Below are 23,144 nucleotides of genomic sequence, written 5' to 3' on the forward strand. Positions count from 1 at the left end.
CCTGCCCAGGCCAGTCCAGATACACAGGAAATGGGGACCATCAGTGTATTCATGATACTCCCCAGATTATCAGTGCTCCCCAAGCCACCAAAGGGGAGGACCAGTGACAGTGTGGCTTGGGGAACATTGATACAGTGAGTCTGTTTGCAATAGAAAGGTTTTCTGAGGGGAGTAGGGAGGCTGAAAGAAGGCTAACCTCCATAGCCCAGGCTAGCCCAAAACTCACTATGCAGCCCAAGCTGGCCTCAACCATGCAGCAATTTTCTTGCCATGTACTAGTAGGCACTATGGGTAGATTATAGGGATGGGCTACCATGTGTGGCAGATTTCTAATAAAACAGCCCAGGGACCCAACAGTCTCACTGATTGGACCAGGGCAGCAGACACCCAAAATCAGTTTCCCCAGATGCGCCGTAGCCACCAAGGCCACCTTTATGATGGTGTCAGAAATGAAGGCCCCACCTCTGTCACAGATGCAGGAGTAGCTGTCCCACGTGTCCCGGCAGTGGCTATGGGGAGGGCAGGGGCTTGAGGCACAAGGGTCCTCCACGTCACAGCCGTCCTTTACCCTGACCTTGAGGGCGTCATTCATGTTCAGGGTGGCAATGTTGGTGGACGTCTCTCCCATTCTCACACCCTGCATTTAAACAGCGGGGGCGGCCGGACTCAGTCCCAGAGTGGTAGAACCAGAACGTAAAGAGAGGTTAAGAGAGCCCTAAATTCTCTCTCAATCAGAGCAGCTCTTATCCCCACAGTTTGGAGGCTAGAAATATGGACAATGTTGGGTCATGCATCATGGCAAAGGAATGTGTGGTTTGTGCCCACGGCAGGGGGCTGTGAGTGGGACATGGATTAGCTGCTCCTTCAGTTGTGCTACACCTGTGTGGACATGAAGGTAGGTCAGGTAGCTATCAGGTAGATCAGAAGAAAGAGGCTGAAGGCTGGGGATGTGGGGAGGGGCGGATGGGAGTGGAGTTGGATCCCTGGCATAAGGGGAGCTGTGGGGGAAGGTGGGTGTGAGCAGTAAGCATGCGTTAAAAGGCTGGGGTGCCTACTAGATGGATCATGACATTGTGGTGATGGAAACTTGAGCCAGCCAGCAACGATGTAGTCCCACGCCCGCCATACCTGCATACAGCCTCGGAAACCCTGGCGGACAGAGACCTTGTCCTCAGACACACCTCCGATGACAATAGTCCGCATCTTCAGCCCTGGAAGCTTGTTCCCAATCTGCACTGTGCTCTATGTGGAGAGAGCAGGGGGAGGGTCTCTGGGCACACCTTCCCAATGCGAGAGATGTGCTGAAGATTTAAAAGCAGAGGGACACGCACCACCTCCCTGGAGCCTGTGAAGGAAGGCTGACCACACGGCCTATGGAAAACAGGTTGACTGTGTGTGGCACATTAGGCATGGGCTCCAGAGGGTCAGTGGGGGAGACATGGGCAGCCCTCATGCCACACACTTGGCATAGAACCCAGAGCCATGCAGAGAGAAGGAGTTGGGTAAACAGGAGGCAGGCAGGGAATGAAGACCATGCAAGGGTCATTTAAACTCAACAGCTATGCACTCTCAGAGTATACAAAGGTATCCACAGTACCATGATGGGAGACCCAGGCAGGCAGAGCCCAACTCTAGACTACAGAAGTCTCTTCCTCATCACACATGGAATAGGAATGCCAAAGCCAGGTATGTCGACCAGCACTTTTCCAAACCCACAAGGTCCCCGCAGGTCCTGGCATACTGTCACTGTGCTTTCCCGCGGGCTGATGCAGGGACTATTCCCAGGAGGGTACAGGTACGCACCTGGTCCATCCCATAGTCCAGGGTCATGACCGCTAGGTATTTGATGTCCTTGCCTTCCTTGGCGCTCCTCAACTCGATGAGTAGGTGATGCCACCCCCCATCAGTGACACGGGACTTGGACAGCTGCATGGATGCCACGTCAGAGGGCCCGTGGGAGACCTCAAACTGGATGTAGCTGTTGAGAATCTGCAGGGCAGAGAGAGCCGCACCGACTGACATTATGATAACAGTCCAGTCCAGTCCAGTGCTACAGTTACAGGAACATGGGAAACAGCCTGCGGACAGTTCATTACAAAGCCATGCAAACAGACGTAGGACGTGGCAACCAGGGTGAAAAATGGATTTTTAAAATGAGGAGCCAGGCATGGCGGTGCACACCTGTAGTCCCAGACCTTGGGGGGACAGCAAGAATGAGCCTGAGGTTTGGGTCAGCTTATCCTAAATAGCAAGTTTCAGGCCAGCCTGGGCTATCACAGTGAGACTATCTCAAAAGAGAAAGGAAAAACAAAAACAAAAACAAAGAAAAACACAGATTTGGCTGAGAATATAGATCAATGTTAGATTACTTGCCTGGCAGTATAAGGCCCCAGCTTCACTCCCTAGCAACACACACACACACACACACACAAACACACACACACACAGAGGGGGATTAAATACAATTTCAGTTTGCCAAGATCTAATCTTTTTTAACAACATGCATGTAAATCCAGAGCATTGCACCTAGCCCATAACAGTGTTTTAAATTAATACAGTTAAGGCAGGCACCATGGTGCATGTTTTTAGTCCCAGTACTCAGAAGCAGAGGCCTCAGGGAGGCAGGGAGGCAGGGAGGCAGGGAGGCAGATCTCCATGAGTTTGAAGCCAGCCTGGTCTATACAGTGAAGTCCAAGCAAGCCAAAACAAAACAAAAATAAAACAACAACAAAAAATCAAACCAAAACAAGACTGAAAAACAATAAGAAAAAGCTAAAGAAAAAAGAATGGAAGGAAGGAAGGAAAGAACTGCATGCAGCTGGGGCTGACAAGACCGCTCAGGAGGTGAAGGCACTTGCTGCCAAGCCCCGTGACCTGACTTAGATCCCCGGGACCCATAGGATGCAAAGAGAGAACTGACTCCCACAAGCTGTCCTCTGGGTCACACATGCACACATATAACTAAATAGATAGATGCATTAATGTAAATTTTTGAATTAGTGCAGCAGGGGTAACGCCCAGTGGGGTTTTTTGTTTGTTTGTTTGTTTGTTTGTTTGTTGACTTGACTTGACAGAATACTGAGTGAGCTGGACCATCCTAATCCTGTGAGGTGGGACGTCGCTGAGAAGCTCTAAGTGACACAGCAAGAGCTGCAGGGACAAAGGCCATGGGGAAGGGACCTGCGGCTCTGCTCCCCCCAGGGCTACCTTCTGGTTCTGAAGACTCAAACTTCAACAAGAGCTGAAGAGGGTCCTGCCGGCCCAAGGGATAAAGACCAGCATCCCAATCCCAGCATCTTCAAGGTTTTGCACAAGGGATGCCTTGGGTCTATGACTACTTCCCTCGACTGCTGCCTGTCTCAGACAAGGTGATGATGACACCAGTTCTATTAATTTTCAGCACAATGCTTATAAAGATATCCCAAAATGCAAGCGCACTGTAGCATGCCTAAAACTCAAGGGTAGAACAGAGCAGACCCGGGAATAGGAATAGAGATGGCAGAATTGCTAGATGCAGACTTGAGTGGCCACGAGAACCACAGATAAGACTTGGGGACCAACAGACTCTTTTTTCAGGCTGTGTTAGCGTAACATTCCAGAAGGCTCAAGTCGCCACATTTAAATACATGGAAGAAAAAACAAATAGAACGTAGGGATGTGGCTTGTGTAAGAGGGTCACTGTTACTTGGAGGGTCAGAGATAATGCCCTCCAAGATGAAACTCAAGATTGAAAGGCCACACACCATGACGCACCTGAAATTAATGATTTAGAAAATTCTGATAGTAAAAGAACAAGCAGTAAAAGGCATGGTGGTGGCACACAGTTTTAATTACAACTCTCAGGAGGCAGAGGTGATCAGGTCTCTGAGTTGAAGACCAGTCTGATCTAAAAAGTGAGTTCCAGGACAGCCAGGGCTACATTAAGAAAACATCTAAAAAAACAAACAAACAAACAAACAAACAAACAAACAAAACGTTAAGGCAAGCGTCACCACTAGAAAGGGCTCATGATGACAACAGCCAGTTAGTCAGGAAGGAAAAGGAGCTGAGCTTTGAAGTCCAGTATCAGATGGCCACGATGACAAACAGCAAATTTGACAACAGCATAGTATTTTTAGAGATTTCTGTTATTTTGGTATTTTAGGGATATTTTTTGTTTTGTTTTGTTTTTTGTTTGGTCTTTTATTTGTTTTTGAGACAGGGTCTATACACACAGCCCAGGCTAGCTTCCAACTTCCTAAGTAACCCCCAGGATGATACTGAGTTTCTTTCTTTCTTTCTTTCTTTCTTTCTTTTTTTCTTTCTTTCTTTCTTTCTTTCTTTCTTTCTTTCTTTCTTTTTCTTTCTTTCTTTCTTTTTTGTTTTTTTGTTTGTTTTTTGGATTTTTTTTTTGAGACGGGGTTTCTCTGTATAGCCCTGGCTGTCCTGGAACTCACTCTGTAGACCAGGCTGGCCTCGAACTCAGAGATCCGCTTGCCTCTGCCTCCTAGAGGGCCTTGAGTTTCTGATCATCCTTTGAGTCTCTACTTCCTAAAATCTGGGATCACAGGGATGCGACATTACACCTGGTTTACGAAATGCTGAGAGTGCAACCCAGGGCCTTGTACACACGAGGCAGGTGATCTATCCACTGAGCAACACCGCCAGCCCCTGACACAGTCTGGGGCTGTGTCACCACGATTGATGCCACTGTCTCAACACACGTGCATCTCCTTGCTTAACCACAGCAGAGAACCCGTTCTTTACAAGTGCACACAGCATGTTGACGGAGGCTGGCTGGATCCAGGCTTTCAAGCAAGTCTCAACACATTCCCAAGGGCTGAAGCCCATGTTGTGTGGCCTCCAACCACCTTAGAAACAATACAAAAGGGTTTCAGTACAAAGTGTCTCCTGCTGGTCAACTGGAGGTACTCCACAGGCCTCATGGGAAGCCCTGACAGAAAGGACTAACGTTGTTACTGATGCATCTTGACTTTGGTCTCTGCCAACAGCTGCTTTTGGAAGGTAATTTTCGCCATTTAGTGTGTATTACTTCCTTTGCCTCACACAAGTTTCCTGGGCTATTCTTTCTCACTGGCAAACCCTCCAAAATAAGAGATCAACAGGGAAATTGAAAATGCCGTGTGTGTGTGTGTGTGTGTGTGTGTGTGTGTGTGTGTGTGTGTGTGTGTGTGAGAGAGAGAGAGAGAGAGAGAGAGAGAGAGAGAGAGAGAGAGTGTTTGTCTACAATAAAAGAAGAGGCCGTAAATAAACCCCAGGACAGGGACAGGAGCAGCCACCCTTCCTGGACTGTTACTTGATTCAAGACAAGTGTCAACAACAGCATGATTATTCTGCTTGATGATACAGCTGGAGACAGCGATTAGCCAGATTGCCTGGGCTTTCGCCTGCCCTGGGACAGAGGCCCTCAAACTGCTACATCAGAGCTCTCTTGGCAGTTAGGAAGCCACAAGCTGAACGTGTCACACACACACCCCACACCCCTAATTCCTGAGATTCCTGTTAGACCAGCCTCTGTGAACCATAGCGAGGTACTCTCTTTTGCTGCCATGAGGTCTATAGGACCCCTTAAAACCCTCCTTGGTGTTCCCAGTCTTTAATTCTGTGGATAAGCTTCCAAGGTCAGCCTGGCTACCAGGGTTAGTCAGGGCTAACCTTGCTGAACAGAGCCCTTTTTTTCCTCCAGGTATACTAATGACAGCCTGTAGGCGCCCATCATCACCTGAATCAAAACAGCCAATTTAATATGTTCCAACAGAGAAACACCCACAGAGAAATACCATCCCCAGGCAGGACAGTGCTTCCAAGTTCAGGCCAAAGCGAGCTTCTGGGGCAGCCGGGAAACTTGGGAAATTACAGCTAATGAGGAAAGAATTTGCCACACACACCAACACCCCCAACCTCTGGGGCTGTGACCCCAGGTAAGTGGGCAGGCATAGGCCAGAGGCAGGCTTCTGTCTGGGCTGATGGCCCCGCCCTCTAGTTCTAGTGCAAACAAATCTATCCAAGGTCCCTGTGACCTCTGGCAGCAAGCTGAGAGAGGGGAGGGCTCTGGGCATCCCTGTCTCCTTCCACTCTCTGAGCGGAGCCCTGCTGAGGGGTTCTCTGGCTGACCCAGGATCCACGGGGCCTAGATTACACAAGTCTCTAGCTTCAATTTCCCACATGTGAAATGGGAGCTTGGTACAGACACTCCTTCGGGTCCACCTCTCCCCTGACTATCTCCAGCTCTACTCCAACTGCCTGTCTGGGATGAAGAACAAGAATCCAGGGCTCAAGAAGTGGAAGAAATAAGCTATGGCTTTATGAAGACATGGGGACAGTAGGGACCATGGGAACTCCAGGAGCCACTACCCTTAGAGCTTGGGACAGATGTGTTTCACATGTCTGTGTGGCCAGATTCCTCAGGGAGAGAAGAGACAGGTATACAGTAGAGGCTGTGCTGAGGGGAGGAGGGAGAAGGAGACAGAGGATGACCCATGGGAAGGAAGTCTATGGGCACCAGAGTCTGCTACATGCACTCACCCACATACATACATACATACATACATACATACATATATACATACGAACGCACAGAGACATGCATGGACTCATGCATAAACATACATACACATGGGCACACATACATATACACATATGGGCACACGTGCAATCAGACATATACACAAACGTGCACACAGACATAAACACAGTCATGAACATGTGCAAACCCAGACACATGCATCGAGACATGCACAGATGTACACAAAGATGCACGCGCACACATGCTCAGACACATACACATATGTAGACAGACATGAGCACACAGAGAGACTTAGGCACACATGCTTGTGCTTACATATACAATCTTTGGAAAAGCCTGGAAGAAAGAAAGAAATACTAGTTACTAATTCCTCCAGATTCAAGATCAAATCCCTGCTAGGGCATGATTCCTTTAAGCGACCATTCACATTGACCCTCTGGGCCTCCTGCCTATCTGAAGCGTGTTAAGTCCAAGGAAAGCCAAAAATGGAGAATGCTGACCCTGCCCAGGAATCATGGGCCATGGTTTATACAAGGGAATCTCTGTCTGGTCAGTGCCAATGTCAGAGATACAAGGACAGAGGACAAGTTGTGGGCTTGGTGGGACCTCCTGGCCAAGCACCGATTCCCAGACAATGGGCTCATCCTGAATACCTCAGAACCTCAGGGTGAGCATAGGACAAGGGCTCTCTCTACTGCACAGACAGTGGAGGGGTTGAAAGCGAGGGCAGCTCAGTGAGAGAGAATACTGGGCGGTCCCCACAAAGGAGCATCATTCCTTGGTACCCCTGGTTCCAACGACCTAGCAGAAACCATCTGTCATGTAAGAGATATGCAAATGTGTAAACAGACTGCATTAAAACCACTTTCAGAAGTGTCTGCGTACCCTGGCCTAAAGTTCCAAACAAGCCAAATGGTAAAACACACACATGGCACGAAGTGACGGGTCCTCCAGGGCCCTCTAGGCAGGGACCCGGAGTGTGGCAGCATATAGGTTTAATATGGGGGTAAGGGCTTGCAGTTTGAACTGACGGCAGCTCATTCCACGGCACCCCTTTGCCGTCGCTCTGAAAGGCTATGAATGAAGGGGGCAGGGGAGGACACCAGCCAAATTCCAGGCGGCAGACCAGAGCTGCTGTCTAGGGCAAGTCAGCAGCTCCGTGGTGATGTGCTGGTGACCGCAGTGAAGGAAAATGGGGGCTGGAAAGGAAGCCCGCAGGAGCTCATAATTATGCATGAACTCTGCACTTCCCCTGTCCTGAATGGCACAATGGCACTGCACCTTGGGTCACCCATATTTCCCTTCTGCGTTCTCTCTGTCCACCATAGGAGGAGGGAGGTGAGTAGTGGATGCCCTTCACAGGCAGCCTGGGAAACCCCTTCTGTCTGGTTCTCTTTCTAGGGCACCTGTCTGCTCTGCAGGTGCCTGTGTGGCCCGCAGACACTCACCTGGAGATGGAGCCTAGAAGATGTGCCAGCTGTGGCTTCCATCAGCACACCATCCTCCTTCCGGGTCCGGAACATGAGCCCCAGGTACCAAGGCACAGAGATGGTGATGTCGAGGTCACTCCACGACACGACACTCTCACCAGTGAAGCGCTGCGGGTGTGGCATAGCTGCAGATACAGACCAGGATCTCAGGCACCTCCCAAAATTAGGCAGAGAGCATCTTCTCAGTTACCAGCCAGGTGAGGAGGGGAGTCTTTTATTCTAACCCAAATGCTAGTTTCAGGCTTGTATCTGTGCTCAGTACTACTCTAAGAACTCAGCAACGAACTCTGCAAATGCCCACCATGGTTTCTATACAGCTCATTGGGTAAAGAAGCCTTGAGTGTAACTCCCTGCCCCCTAGATGGATAGATGACAGTGAAGGGGTGGTCCTGTGGTGCTTGGTTGGAACATGGAGCAGGTTCAGCTTTTGGGAGGGTGGGTTGGTGACACCATTCCCTAGGCAGGGGATCATGGTTCATATAAGACTGAAGACTTATATGAGCCATGATTCATATAGGGCCCTAGCATGAATGAATGAATGCATTGCACTCTGTTCTTGACTATGGTGACCATGTGATGTCCCCATTCTCTCCCAAGCTCTGCTACTGTGGCATCCCTGTCATACTACAACAGACTTACTGTGATCTGGACTTGTGAGCCAAATAAATCCTTTATCTCTTAAGTTGCTTCTTGTCATATTTATGTACTTATTATTTATACAGTGCTCTCCCTGCATGTACACATGCATGCCAGAAGAGGGCATCAGATCTCATTATAGATGGTTGTGAGCCACCATGTGGTGGCTGGGAATTGAACTCAGGACCTCTGGAAGAGCAGCCAGTGTTCTTAACCTCTGAGTCATCTCTCAAGCCCCTCATCATGGTTATTTTTGCAACAACAGGAAAGAAATGAAGATACCACTCAAACCCCGCAGCATCTCCGAGTGATGGGCAGGAGGTTGCTCCTGACAGCAGCAGCTGTCAGGAGAGGCTACAGGGCTCGGGTGTGTCCACTGCCACCTTGCTCTTCTGACTAGCATGGTTATCTGCATGGTTATAGGTTTTCTATCCTATAGAGGTGACCCCAGGTCCTGGACCTCTCTCCCAGCCTTTCCTTGTCTGCTGTGTGTTCCCCCTTCCATCTGGCAGTCTAGGGAGGAATGGACAAGTCCTTACCTTGTTCACAGTTCTTCCCACCAAAGCGGAGCGGGCACTCACATAAGTACGTGTTCCACCTGTTCACACAGGTGCCCCCGTTCTGGCATGAGATCCCATCACAGAAGTTCCTCTGAGAAGCACAGCCTGCAGGGCAGAAGGTGGAGCCTGGCTTTGATCAGAAGACCACAGGCAGCTCTCCCCTTAAGGACCTCCACCTTCCCCTACACTGACCCACACGTGAATGCAATCAGCTGGAGACGGCTAGCCAGGAACCTGCTGGCCATGGTGAGAATCCCAGGCTAGAGTGTGTGGAATTCTCAGTTTCACCCATATCTGAGACTCAGGGTTTCCATGCCATCCCAGGGTACAATCTGACACCTGGTGACCAGTCCAAGGCCTTAGGATTGTGTGCCCAGGAAACACACAATGTTCCAATATCAGGAACACAGCAAACTATAGGCCATGGTCACTCCCACTAAGCCAAGCTCTCTACCTATTCCTATGAGGTCCTCACCCACCAGTAGGTATATTTCAAGAACTCTCTAGGAGGTAGAGCCCTTCTGTCCCTGGAGTGACCACGAATGTCCAGTGGGCACCATGCTAGCCCTATACACCCAGGGGCTGTGCCTACCTGCCCTGGTGCCATTGTTGGCGATAAACGCAGCCATGTCCACGATCCGGCCATCGATGGTCAGGTTTCGCATGCATCCCACAAACTGCCGACTATGCACGGGGAAGTCTTCTGGCAGGTTGGGGACACCACCCAGAAGCAGGGGACCAGTCAGATCCAGTGACCTGGGAAGTCAAAGCCATCTTCTGTAATATCAGGCCCGGCACTGATGTAATGCCACTGCGATTCTGCTGCCGGAGGCATCAATCACAGAACAGGTAAAAGCCTAAGGCAGCTGACTTGAGGTGAGAGCGGGAGTCAACCGGCTTCAGGGTCACTGGGGGCGCCTCACAGCGTCTCTGGCCCTCAGTTTCCTTCCCTCACACTTGCACCATTTCCCAGCAAACAGAGGTTTGGGGGTAACTGAGGACCACTACAGAGTTCTGCTCTGCAGTAGAGGGGAGCATCCCACAGTCTCTTGGCTCTTTAGGGAGACAGTGTAATAAGAGCAGAACTCTGCCTCCAGCAGGGGGCAGCTGAGGTCCCACACAATTCACCATGAAAGTTAAAGTGAGTTAAAGAGAGGATGGGGAAGGGTGTGGCCCTCATCAGGTTCACCTGAACATGGCCTTCAAAACAGGATCAAGACTCAGGGCTAGGGGCAGTGGTAGAAGCCTGTAATTCTAACCCGAAGGATACCGAGACTGAAGATTTAGAAGATGAAGGACAGCCTAGACTATATAGGGAGATATTTTCTCAAAGCAAAATCAAAACATCCCACCCACAAACTCTCAGCTAGGACACAGCAGGAGCAGGTTCTCAACTTTGAAGTTCATATTACCAAAAATAAAAATAAAAATAAAAATAAAAATAAAAATAAAGCAAGGCCAGCCCTGTGTGTGGGTGATTGAATCTCTGTCCTGGGTTCAAATGATCCCCGAGAGACCCCAAACCAGCAAGGACAGCCTCCCAAGTGCTAAGATTATTGATATGCCCTGCCACACCTGGCTCGACAGGCACTTCTAGGGGACTTATTCTGGAGGGTTCTGTAGTCTGAGAGGGAAGACGCCTATCCACATGGAGAGAGTCTGATACCAGCCTAGACAGAGGATACCAAGGCGCTCTTCTGCCTTGACCTGGCATTTAGAGCAGGCCTGGGTGGTTGTGGATGCCCTGTGTCACCCCCTTCAGGAGTCTCACTTCTTGGAGCCGCTCTGAGTGCCCTGGGCAGCACAGCTGTAGTTCCCAACGTAACTTCCAAAGTGCACAGCCACAGCTGAGTCGCAGTCATCCACAGTCACCATAGCCACCTTCTCTCCAGACGGCCCATGGGGCAGGCCCAGGTGGCCAATGTTGGGCTGTGGGGACAGAAAGAATAGACTTGGTCAGCATTGTCCCTCACCATATCCTGGGCAGGTGTCCCAGCTCTGCAGACTCCCTGCAGAGGTGGCATGAAGCATGAGGTACCCCAACTCCCAACCTGCTACGTGGGGTGCAGGGCATCTTCCCAGAACATGGGGCCTTCTCTGAACCTCAGAATGAGAGGTTGTCGGAAATAGGGCTGTGGCAGTAAAATTAAGGCAAACCCAGGAAAGAGAGTATGGGGGCCTGAGGCAAGATAACTGGGGTCCACAGCTGTAGCCAGCATCCAGGGAAGGGTACACAGAACCTTCCCTAGAAAGCTGGCTTATAAATACATATTTATATTTGCTAGGAATAAAAGCCCAGGACTACAGACAACCATGTGGCCATAGAACTAAAGTTTCATGTCCTGCAGCCATCCAAGTCCAGGTCTCCAGGTCGAGAGGAGAAAGACCTGTTGTCTAAGCCACACAGTTCCTAGTCCTTCCTTGGATACAGCCATGTCATTGCATAGGACCCTCTTCTTGCTCCTCGCTGGCTTATGGCCACCACAACACTGGGCTCAGGTTGCAGTTTTTTTGGCTCCAATATGGAGACCCTGTTTCCCAGCCATCAAAGCTGGAGCCTGATCATACCAAGTACCCACCCACTGTACTGTGAGCTCGCATGCTGGCCTCTCCCTCAAGTTATCTCCATCCCGAGCTGCAGAGATGGCTCAGTGGTTAAGAACAACCCACTGCTCTTCTGAAAGTTCCAAGTTCAATTCCCAACACCCACATGGCAGCTCACACCTGTCTAACACTGTCTTCTGGTATACATGCAAAGTACCCATATGCATAAAATATATAAATAAACCTAGACAAATTATTTCCATCCCTTCACTGGCCTGAGGTTGCCCCTTCTAGTTTCCAGGCCAGACCCACTCCTCAGGAACCTCTTGGCCTTGGTCCCGTTGCTGACACCATGGGCCAGCATGGACTCCTACGCCCTCCAGCCATGGCGCCCACCCAGGGACGGCGGTGAACCCTCCCCCTGTTGGGGAGGCTGCAGCTTCTTTTCCTGTCAACCCTCATGGTCGAAGGCTCTTGGTGGGATCTCTTGAGACACCAAGTATCCATCCATATAACCTCTGAAATCTTTCTAGGAATAGACAAGGAGCCAACTGCACTGCCCATGTTAGACAAAAGGTCTTGAGTTTTAGAAACGGGCAAACAGACAGAGGGCTGACAGGCTGTGCTGACATGGGCAACTGGATTTCCTTTCTGCCTGCATATCAGGGTACCAAAGCCTGTGTCCCTAGGTACTATGACCATAAACACAGGATGGTGACATCAGACTTTACAGCTGGCACACTAGATATAAGACTCTTCGTCCTCCATGGAGAGTCTGACAACAGCTCTCTTCAGCACCCCTCTACCCCCCCCCAAAAAAAACCCAATAGGCCTAGATGGGTATGTTGGCACACCTACAGTCCTAGAACTCAAGAGGCTGAGACTGTAGCATCACTTAAGTTTAGGAGTTCTAGGTCAGCCTGGGCAGCATAGCAAGACCACATCTCAAAATAAACAACAAACCAAATCAATGGGCCCAGTGCCGCCTCTAGCTGTAACAGTTCTGGGACTGCCTGCATTAGCATGTTTCTTTATACTACTGGAAACAGCTATAAATACAGAGACTATAATTAAATCACCCTAATGCCTTTTAAACAGGGAATGAGTGTGTAGCTCATTCAAAATGAAACCTCAGGATTCACACAGCAGCGAGGCACCTGTTTGGTGTAGACGCTGTGCTGGAAGATAGGTCATGGAGGATCACAGGATCAACAGCAGCCCAACCAATTGTCTGAGGCATATGACCTGGGGTCCATCTGCTCAGGCCACAATACCCTGAAGCAGCATAGTGGGTGACTTTGCCATATAGTCACCTGATGTGAGCCCTCCACTACACCGCCTCCAACCATCTACCCTAAACACATGGCGGTAGTTTCTCTGGGTATAAGGTAGGATTTAAGATTAAAATACCTGGGCTCACCACATAACTTGTTTGCCAGGCAAGCATGAGGACCATGTGGGTTCAGATCCCAGGACCCACGTATCAGCTCTGTGTGGCCGTGAGTGCCTCTAATTCCAACACTGGGTAGGGCATGGGAGAGATGAATCCACAGAACCAGCGAGCCAGACTAGCTGATCCCTGGGCTCCAAGTTCAGTGTAAAAATACTAAGGTGGGGGGGGGGGGGGACGGGAGAGATGGCTCAGTGGTTAAGAGCACTGACTGCTCTTCCAGAGGCCCTGAGTTCAAATCTCAGCAACCGCATGGTGGCTCACAACCATCTGCAACCATATGACAGCGTAAAATCCCAGCAACTACATGGTAGCTCACAACCATCTGCAACCATATGACAGCGTACTCATATATGTTAAATAAATAAATTCTTTAATTGAAAAAAAACTAAGGTGGGGAGCAACTGAGGAAAATATCCAATGTTGACCTCTGACCCCCACAAAATATAAGTATATAAGTGCACCTATACACACACACACACATCTGAGCCCTCAAAATCCTAATGCACGCACACACACACACACATACACAAATACACACGCAGATACACTTACATAGATATATAGGTACACACACTTGTGGTGGTTTGAATGAAGCCAGCCCCTATAGGGTCATATGGAATGGCACTATTAGGAGGTGTGGGGAGGAAGTGTGTCACTGGAGGTGGGCTTTGAGGCCCAGTGTCTCTCTTTCTGCCGCCTGCCAATCAGGATGCAGAACTCTGATCTACCTCTCTCCAGCACCATGTCTGCCTGCACGCTGCCATGCTTCCTACACCAGGATGATAATGGACTGAACCTCTGAACTATAAGCTAGCTCCAATGAAATGTTTTCTTTTATAAGAGTTGCTAGAAGAACTGTAATGTCGACTAAGATATATGAGTCTCTCAGAAGCCTTTCTTCTGGACCCAAGAGGAGCCAAGTATCTTAGGTCAATCTCTGATTATCTATTTCCTTAGAGAGTCCACCTCTGTTAAGTAGTAGTTAGACGGTTATGGAAAATCATCCGTTTTCTCACCCGGGAGCAGCAGCTTGCTTTGGGAGATTGGTGAGGTACCCATTAGGGATGCTTAAGTGTTAGGTACCACGCTGAGAAAGAAGGACCATCCCTGGGCTGTACGAACCCGGTATCATCTCCGTAGCGTGTAATTTACATTTTTTGGAATGGGTGTGAGGCTTTCAGGGAGTGGATATAAACAGCCTTTATGCACAGAGGCTTTAATGAAACTAAGCTGCTATTTACCAAATTGTGATTGCTGTATACTACAGTTCATAATCAACAGCTCAGCACCATGGGATTCAAGCGCAGACAGGGAGGAAAGAGAGCACTGGGGTGAAAACCAGGGGGCAGGGAACACCCAGGTATCTACCAGAACAGCTCCTGCTGATGGAGTGACTGCTGCTGACATGCTGATTCCTGGCTCTATGCTGAGGGGTCAGAGCTGGTTGTAATGTAAGGCTCTGGGTGACTGCTGCTGGTCATTGCACCAAAACATGCGCCTCGGCCTTGCAGATAACATGAAGGAGCTTTTAGTCAGAGGGCCTGAGAACCAAGCACTCGTGGGTCAAACACAATCAGGAGCAGGAGAGATATGAGGCAGGGGTGGGGAGCACCTGCTGGGGCCGGAGACAGCAACCTCAGTGAAGGGTCTGGGTTCCTGGCTTACCGCTCGCTGGGGGAAGGGAACTCACTGGCAAGGTTAAAGAAAAAGAAACCAGGAGTGGTGGTGCACACTTTTAACCCCAGCGCTTAGGAGGTAGTAGAGGCGGGCAGATCTCTGCAAGTTTGAGGACAGCCTGGTCTACATAATGAGTTTGAAGACAGCCAGAAAGGCATAGAGAGACTCTGCCTCACAAAAAGGGGGGTGGACAGAAAAATGATACAAGAGGTGACCAGGATGCATGCAGGGATGCCATCAGAGCCCATTGTTGGCCACTGCAGGCCAATGGGACATAGAGACTCAAGACAAAAAAAAAGGTTCACACATGCTCACAACAGTACTTATAATTCCCCAAGACAGCAGGAGCAACTGAAGTGCCCCCTCAATAGAGGGGTGGAGATAGACACTGGCCCGTTGCTTGCTACGAGGAACTGGGGCACTGCCACACACCACAACCTTGATGAGCCCTGAGGCATGGCACTGAGGACTTGTATTATATGATGCCAGGCAGCCCAGATGTCCAGAACATACACATCCATACCAGGCTGGCTGGTGGCTGTGGCTTCTGGGGACATGTTGGGGATGACAGCTGAGAGGAACAGAGTATCACTGTAAGATCGGGAGAACATTCTAGGTTAGACAGCATGTTGCACAGTGAGGTTTGAAAGTTCCTTCTTTGGGCTGTGAGGACTGTAAGATCTGGAGAACATTCTAGGTTAGACGGCATGTTACACAGTGCATTTTGAAAGTTGCTTCTTTAGGCTGTGAGGACTCCACCCAATGCTCTCCAGCCATGCACCTTGCTTTCTCAGGATCACCTATGGAAGTCCGCCCAATTCAATCACTTAGCCCCTGCACTGCTGTGGCGGGTGGTAAGACACAGCAAGAAAGATGGCCGTTGTTGGTAAGGGCTTTAAGAGCTGCACGCACGAGTGGTTTGAATCAAGATGGAGAGGCAGATGGGGATGCTGCAGGACATCAATGGAGATTTTGACAGCTTCTTTGGTCAAAGAAAGACAGGAGGGTTGCGCTCAGCGGTAGAGCCTCACCTAGCATGCAAGAGTGTCTGGGTTCTGTCCCAGCACCACCACAAAAATAAATATTCTTTTTAAAAAGGGACATTTGGCTTTTTACTCAGTGGGTAAAGACACCTGCTATCCAGTGAGGACATGAGTTTGACCCCTGAGCTCCTCACAGAGGAAAGACAGAATGGATTCTTCAGAGCTGTCTTCTAACCACACACACCAGAGCACTCACAAGCCCATGCACACACATAGACACACACACAAATAAAAATGTGATTTTAAACAAGCTTTTTAAAGGGAAGAGGAGGGTGGGGATGTGACTCCCTTGGCAGAGTGCTTATCCAGCATTCAAAAAGCCCTAGTACAAACCCTAGAACTTCCTAAATCCAGGTGTAGTGACACACATCTGTAATACCTGCCCTTGGGAAGTCAAGGTCAGCTTTAGTCACATAGTGGGTCTGAGCTAGCTTGGGATACATGAGATCCTGTCACGAAAAGAAAAATTTTAATTTAAAATAAAATGTGAGAGAGACAAAGACAGAGAGAGACACACGTAGAGAGAATGTCCCAGTGAGAAGGTGATGTCCCAGTGATTAGCTGACACACCAAATGAGGGTGGAGATGACAGTGGTAGCATCATGAACAGCCACTGGTTTTCCTGGGTCCCAGCTCAGGTGAGGAGAGACAAAATGGGCCACTTTCTAACTTGTTTTTGGCTTTTTGTTTGCTTGTTTGTTTTTTCCAGACAGGGTTTCTCTGTATAGCCCTGGCTGTCTTGGAACTCACTCTGTAGACCAGGCTGGCCTCAAACTCAGAAATCTGCCTGCCTCTGCCTCCCAGGTGCTGAGATTAAAATCATGTACCACCAACATCTGGCACTTTATAATATTTTAAAAGTGAACTTTTAAAAATTTGCCACATATTTACACCAAAGAAAGGAGCACATGATTGAAGGGTCAGGTGGCAGGCTCCGAGTTTTCCTCTGTTCCTGTGTGGGATGCTTGGCATGGGAGATGATTATTAGCCTTTTCAGGGCTGTTTGTATCTTTGGGAGCAGATGGCCAGACCAGAAAGACTCCTAAGCCTGAGGTATTCGTCAGGTCCACTGAACCTTGGCGTGTCATCATCTCCAGGACAGAGAGCTCAGCAGTGGCCAGGCCAGGACACTTGGGCAGAAGTGGTACAGTACACACAGCCTGAAGGTGAGGACCAGTCTGCAGAGCAACACAAGATGCCTGCATCCGAGTCTATACCATCATCCGCATCTATACACTCAGCATCTGTACCCTTTGGTGTGTGTCCACAACCTCAGGGGCCCACCTTGATTACAAAGGCTGCTCTGAACTAGACACACAGACACACACATACATACAAATAGACAGACATACAGAGACACACAGAGGCCAAGACACAGACGTGGGTGCGCGCGCGCACACACACACACACACACACACACACACACACACACACACACACACACACACACGTGCTCCCAAGTAGAAAGGAAATGGCCAGTGGGCAGAGCCACTACAGTCACTCCTCCTCCACTCAGGAAACCAAGGGCTACTGTGCACTTCAAGGTGAGGCCCCCAAAGGCCACCTTTACCAATCTGTGCAGATCCGGACTCCTGATGCCAAAGCCTCACTGAGCCTGTCCCTTTCATTTTCCTCCAGCGTATTTTCTTCCCAGTGTATGGCCCCTCCCTGATGCCTTCCACTTAGATGCCTGAAGTATCTGCAGAGTGCTTTTGTGCGCACACAAAAGCCTTTGGTCCTCCAGAGTGCTCACATTTCTGCAGTCTTTTTAACCCTGCTACAGACAATTCCTCATTGGGAGGCCAGTGGGGGTTTGGTTTCAGCGCAGGGGCGGGGCAGAGTGGGGTGTCTATGAAACCAGATGCAGGTACAGCGGAGCTAAAGATGTGAATGGATTCACACTCAGTGTCAGAAACGAACAACCGACGTTCATAGCAAAGAATTCACAGATGGCCGGAGCCCAGGAATGTTTGAAGGAGGTGACGTGCGGTACTGTCATTTCTCCAACAGCAACCCCATCGTGTCCACCCTGCAGTGCCTGCCACCCATGGGCTTGCGCAGGCACTTCCTGCCCACCACAGTCGGCCTTCTCTGGCCAGTGAGGCCTTCTCTGGCCAGTGAGGCCCGAGCGTGTGCATGGGGCAGTCCACCAGCGACAAAGTTGTATTTGTGTCTCTTGCGGTTCACATTAAAGACAAAGGCAAAAGCCTAGTTGTCCTGACCGTAGACGTGTGGGATGTGGGGGAAGAGCACACCTGGGAAACAGCTCCTAGTCTCTCCTTTACCAGTGCATATTCCAGAGATCCTAGACAAGACCCTCTAAGCCTAGGCTACACAATGAGGTAGCCTGGGCAAACAGGAAGTGCTCTGGCAAGGGGAGAGCACAGGTCAGCTTGCACGCTCACACCACACCCAACATCCTCAACACACCCTCACTGGGGCTCATCTGATGCACACTCACACAGACACTCACTAGTACTCATACATGCACACGCACATGCACACACTCACCAGCAGACCTCATGCTCCATGCATACGAACAGAATCTTACTTGTTCCTACAAAGCCTGGCCTACCCTAGCTAGGACCTCATAGACCTTTTTCTGCCTCCCACCCCCAATCTGGGACACAACAGAGAGCAGCCCCCCCCCCTTCCTTATCTCTGATCTCACCTCAGAGTGCTCCCCCCCAGACCCTAAGAGCAGGAGCTCGCTCCTTCATGACTGAGGTAGGTGTGAATTGGTGGAAGGATGTGTGAGTTCGCTAGGAAAAGCAGAGGGACTGTGGAGGAAAGGGACAGTCACAACGGGAGGCCTTGTGTCAGGCTGAGAGGATGACACATTTATGGGCCACTGATGGACACATCAGCAGCTGAAAGACACAGGTGGTGTCTCAGCCACATGTCCCCTCCTCCCTCATCAGATAGCTCTGTGCCTCAGTTTCCCCATATCCTCCCAGAACCCAGGAAACCACTGTAGACGTACACACCCTAGCACCAGGCAAGATGTCAGTGTACATGGTCCCAGTACAAGGGTGGAGAAGAGGGGAATGGGCTTGCTGGAGCAAACTTCATCTCAAGTTGCACAGAACACAGGGGAACACTGGAAGAGGGTGAGGGAAATGGTAGTGGCGGGGGGGGGGGGGGGGGGAAGCGGGATGGGGGGGAAACAGCCATTCCACTGGTCAGGACACACCCAGGACAGACTGCCTAGCTCCTGGAGGACTTTCCATAACAGAGCAATAGAACACAAAGGCCCAGGGTGAGTCTGGGAGCTGTGAAATGTCCATGCATGCGGCTCCCTACGCCTGACCAGCCACGGAAGCCGGGCACCTTATCTCCCGGCTCTGCCACCTATCAGAGGACAGGCTGCGTCCTTGTACCTGCGGCCTGACCCGTCACTACCACCACAGCTCTACAGAGGGGCACCCAGCCAACACTCCCACAGGGCTCCCTGGCCACTCCAGGCCCCGTGGCTGGTTTCTATTACCTACTAAGCTTGGCTTCAAGGGAAACCATTTACCATTCCAAGGACAGAGATGGGGGATAGATAACCAGGGTCTCAGCCATCACCCTGTGACCCCCAGAGAAGGCGGTGGAATGCACCTGTGTGGAAGTGTGGCTACTCGATTGTTCTGGAATATCTACCTAGGCCAGACAGGAGCTCGCTGCATCGGCAGGAAAAACAGTCGGAAAGAAACAACTAATTGACACTACAGGCTGGGGCTTGTGGACAATGAGAGCTTTTATGGTAACCGAACCCCTGGGGTGCACTCCCTTAGGCTCTTAGGAAACACCACACTCCCTCTTTGCTGGCAAGAGGACTTTGGGCAGTAGAAGAGTAAAAAAGAAAAAAAAAACAGCAAAGTAAGGTCACTTTGCGGTATGTACCCTTGATCAGAACAGTTTTAGGTACTTGGCAAAGCTCAATTCACTTAATGAAAACGTGGGCGTGTTTATCTCACATTGTCTTCAAATCTGAAGATTTGTTGAAAAAAATATAAACGAAAAAAGACCCCAAAATGGTTCATTTGTCACTGACCCAGACGGCTGATGTCCGACACACGGAGGATCACAGAGCCACCTGAATTCACGTGGCACCATGCAATGCTGTCTTGAGACCTGATACCTCAAAGAACCTGGAGGTCCCTTGAGTATGGTGGTAAACACCTTAAACCCCAACAAGCAGGAGGCAGAGGCAGGAGGATCTATGTGAGTTCGAGGCCAACCTAGTCTACATAGTGAGTTCCAGAACAGACAGAGCTATATAATGAGACTCTGTTTCAAAACATACAAACAAACAAACAAAACAATAACCTAGAGGATCCGGGGAAAGACTTGCCCAAGTGTCTGAGCAAGGGCTCTTGGGGTTTCTGGACTAGCAGAGACCCTCCCCTATCTTGAGGGAATGGAAGGCAGGGATCACAAGCCACCTCTTCTGGATCTTGGGGTTTCACGTGGAACACAGACACAGAGATTTTGAACCATATGAACAAGCCAAGTGAGTCACCCTAGCCAGGGCCAGGCAATTCCTAAGAATGAGATCCACACCCAGAGGTCAGGCCAAGGTCACCCTGAGCACAGTCAGAGAGAGGGGTGTCAGTGCTGAGAAGAGGGGTACCTTCCTGCCAGAGCCTCTCTTCTCATAATAGGGACTCTGGTTTTTGTACCAGAGACACACTCAGCCTGAGTAGATATGAATGCACACCGTAATCCTTCCTCAGCAGATTTATGCAGACAAGGAAAACACCGCAACCCATACTGACATTAATCATGTCAGTTTGATTTATTATCACTTGAAAACAATATTTTGCAAGCCCTTTAGATGTTTTTTTTTTAATGTGTGTGGGTGTTTTGCCTGCACGTGTATGCATACCTTGCAATGTGAGGTGTCGGGAAGAACAGGAGGATGGTGAATCCCTAGAACTGGAGTTTTAGATGCTTGAGGGCGGCCATGTGCATGCTGGGAACCGAACGCATGTCAGCCAGTGCTCTGAACACCTGAGCCATCTATCTCCAATCCACAATAGTTTGCAGTTCTTGTACAATGCGCTCTCTCTCTCTCTCTCTCTCTCTCTCTCTCTCTCTCTCTCCCTTTACCAAGATCACATCTACACCGTATCACCACGATCTTCTCACAGCTGATGCAGTTTGCTTGTTCACACATTTACTCTCTAATTATAGGGTATTGGAAAGCAGACTCAGCTATGCACAAGCTATGAAAAGAAGACTGATTTTGTCCATGTTTCAAAGGGAAAATGCAAGACAACCAGACTAGATGTTATAACTTGCTTCTGAGGACTTGGATTGGTGGGCTGAACTTACTGGGCTTTTATGGACTTGATGGAAAATTTTTAAAACTGCTACCCAGGATGATAATGATGATGATGATGATGATGATGATGATGATGATGATGTAATGGTGGTGGAGGAGGAGGAGAAGGAGGAAAAAGAGAAGGAAGAGGAGGATCACCATTCGGGTCATCTTTTGAACAAGAAGGACCAAGCACCTGAGAGCCAGCCTGATCTGGGAGGGACTTCACAAGCCCTGTCAGCTCTAGGAGGCCAGTATGGCAGTCAAGATACTTCAATGCTGCTCATTCTCATGGGAGTGGCAAAGCCTTCCCTGGGTGAGATTCAGAGGAATGGAAAAGCCTTCCTCTGGTCCAAGTGGGGAGGTTAACCGTGTATAGAAACCATCAACCACAGCTTCCTCCTCAGGGATGACTACGGCCTGAGACTGCCTCTGCATAGACACCTATTGAGATTAACAAACCCGTTTCCCTATTCAGCTATAAACCTTAAACCTGTCTCGATTCAGTGTATGAGGTAGACATGCTGGGCCGAGCAGTGTGCACGCCTTTATCACCAGCACTGAGGAGGCAGAGGCAGGTGGATCTGCGAGTTTGAGAACAGCCTGTTCTACATAGTGAGTTCTGGGACAGCCAGGGACACATAATAGAGAAACTCTATCTCAAAACACCAGTGCATACATGCAGGAACACGTTTCAAGTCACAGCTCACTTGATCTTAGCTATTCTGACATGTGTGTCAGCCCTAGTCAGATCAATCCCTGAGACATCCAAGAGGGTGGGACTTGTAGTGTGCCTGTGTCCCCAGACTCCACTGAGGTTCCTTGAGCAAAACAAGGTGAAGCAAGAATCCCTCAGGAAGCAAAAGAGGAACTCAAGAATACCGACTGCTTAGTGGTAGGTTCCCTCGCCTCTAAGACCACGCCTCTTTTGGAAGCAGCCAGATGCTGCTGTGTTGGGGACCTGAGTAGTGTTCCTCTCTTAACGTCACACACTCCGGCTGCTGAAAAGTGACTTAAAAGAAATAAAGCATCGAAGCCTGCATTTTCAAGTGCAAAGGAATGACTTAAAATGCTCTGACTGACATCAGCCATCATATGCCACAGGTAGACGTGCTTAACTGGTTTTTTTTTTAACATATTTATTTTACGTATGTGAGTACACTGCAGCTATGCGGTTGGTTGTGAGCTATCATGTGGTTGCTGGGAATTGAACTCAGGACCTTTGCTTGCTCCGGCCCTGCTTGCTCTGGCCCAAAGATGTATTTATAACATGTAAGTGCACTGTAGCTGTCTTCAGACACCCCGGAAGAGGGCGTCAGATCTCATGACGGATGGTTGTGAGTCACCATGTCGTGGTGGCAGTGCTCATACCCTCTGAGCCATCTCTCCAGGGGAGTCTACATCGAGGCCACAACTGTAAATCTCCACCCAGCCGAACCTCCTCCACCCCAATCCCCCTCCGTGCTTCTGGAAAAGGGCTGGGTGAAGCCCAAGAGGCAGGAGCAATGGCTTTCTTCTCTAAAAGGCCCTCACTAGAGCCACCACCCACTCCACCATGCTCCTCCGTTTCCCTGAAGGTAGACTTAACCAATAGGCGTTCTCACTGAAAATGTCATTAAACAGAAAGAAAGAGCAAACTGCCTTTGCCTGCCCTCACTGGGACGAAGGTCCTTGGAGGGTTCCCTGGGGACACAGACACTGTCCTCAGGGTTCTGACCACAGTGCTGTTCTCCCAGGGTGGAAGGTCACACAGCTCCACTCTCACCTCCCCTAGCCCTATAGGCCTCCCTGCGGCCCCACACTGGCCTGTCCCTTGTTCCTCCCTCCTGGATCATCCTGTTTGTGCGTTCCATGGGTTTCCTCTGGGGGCCCTGACGAGAAGCCAACCTGGCAGCTCTGAAGTC

At 49.8% G+C, this 23,144-nt stretch overlaps 1 protein-coding gene across 1 annotated transcript in view; it reads right to left on the reverse strand.

Annotated features, from left to right (window-relative positions):
* Positions 1-23,144, reverse strand: part of Celsr1 (cadherin EGF LAG seven-pass G-type receptor 1) — a 135,377-nt gene that overhangs the window by 31,262 nt on the left and 80,971 nt on the right. Inside the window, exons 6-12 of the mRNA XM_052160518.1 lie at positions 10,984-11,141; positions 9,805-9,968; positions 9,192-9,317; positions 7,975-8,141; positions 1,804-1,989; positions 1,129-1,242; positions 463-637 (exon numbers count right to left, since the gene is read on the reverse strand). Coding sequence (XP_052016478.1) covers positions 463-637; positions 1,129-1,242; positions 1,804-1,989; positions 7,975-8,141; positions 9,192-9,317; positions 9,805-9,968; positions 10,984-11,141 — 1,090 coding nt within the window. The remainder of the gene's footprint in view (positions 1-462; positions 638-1,128; positions 1,243-1,803; positions 1,990-7,974; positions 8,142-9,191; positions 9,318-9,804; positions 9,969-10,983; positions 11,142-23,144) is intronic.

The sequence above is a fragment of the Apodemus sylvaticus genome, chromosome 17 (genome assembly GCF_947179515.1).
Source record: "Apodemus sylvaticus chromosome 17, mApoSyl1.1, whole genome shotgun sequence".
NCBI lineage: Eukaryota > Metazoa > Chordata > Mammalia > Rodentia > Muridae > Apodemus > Apodemus sylvaticus.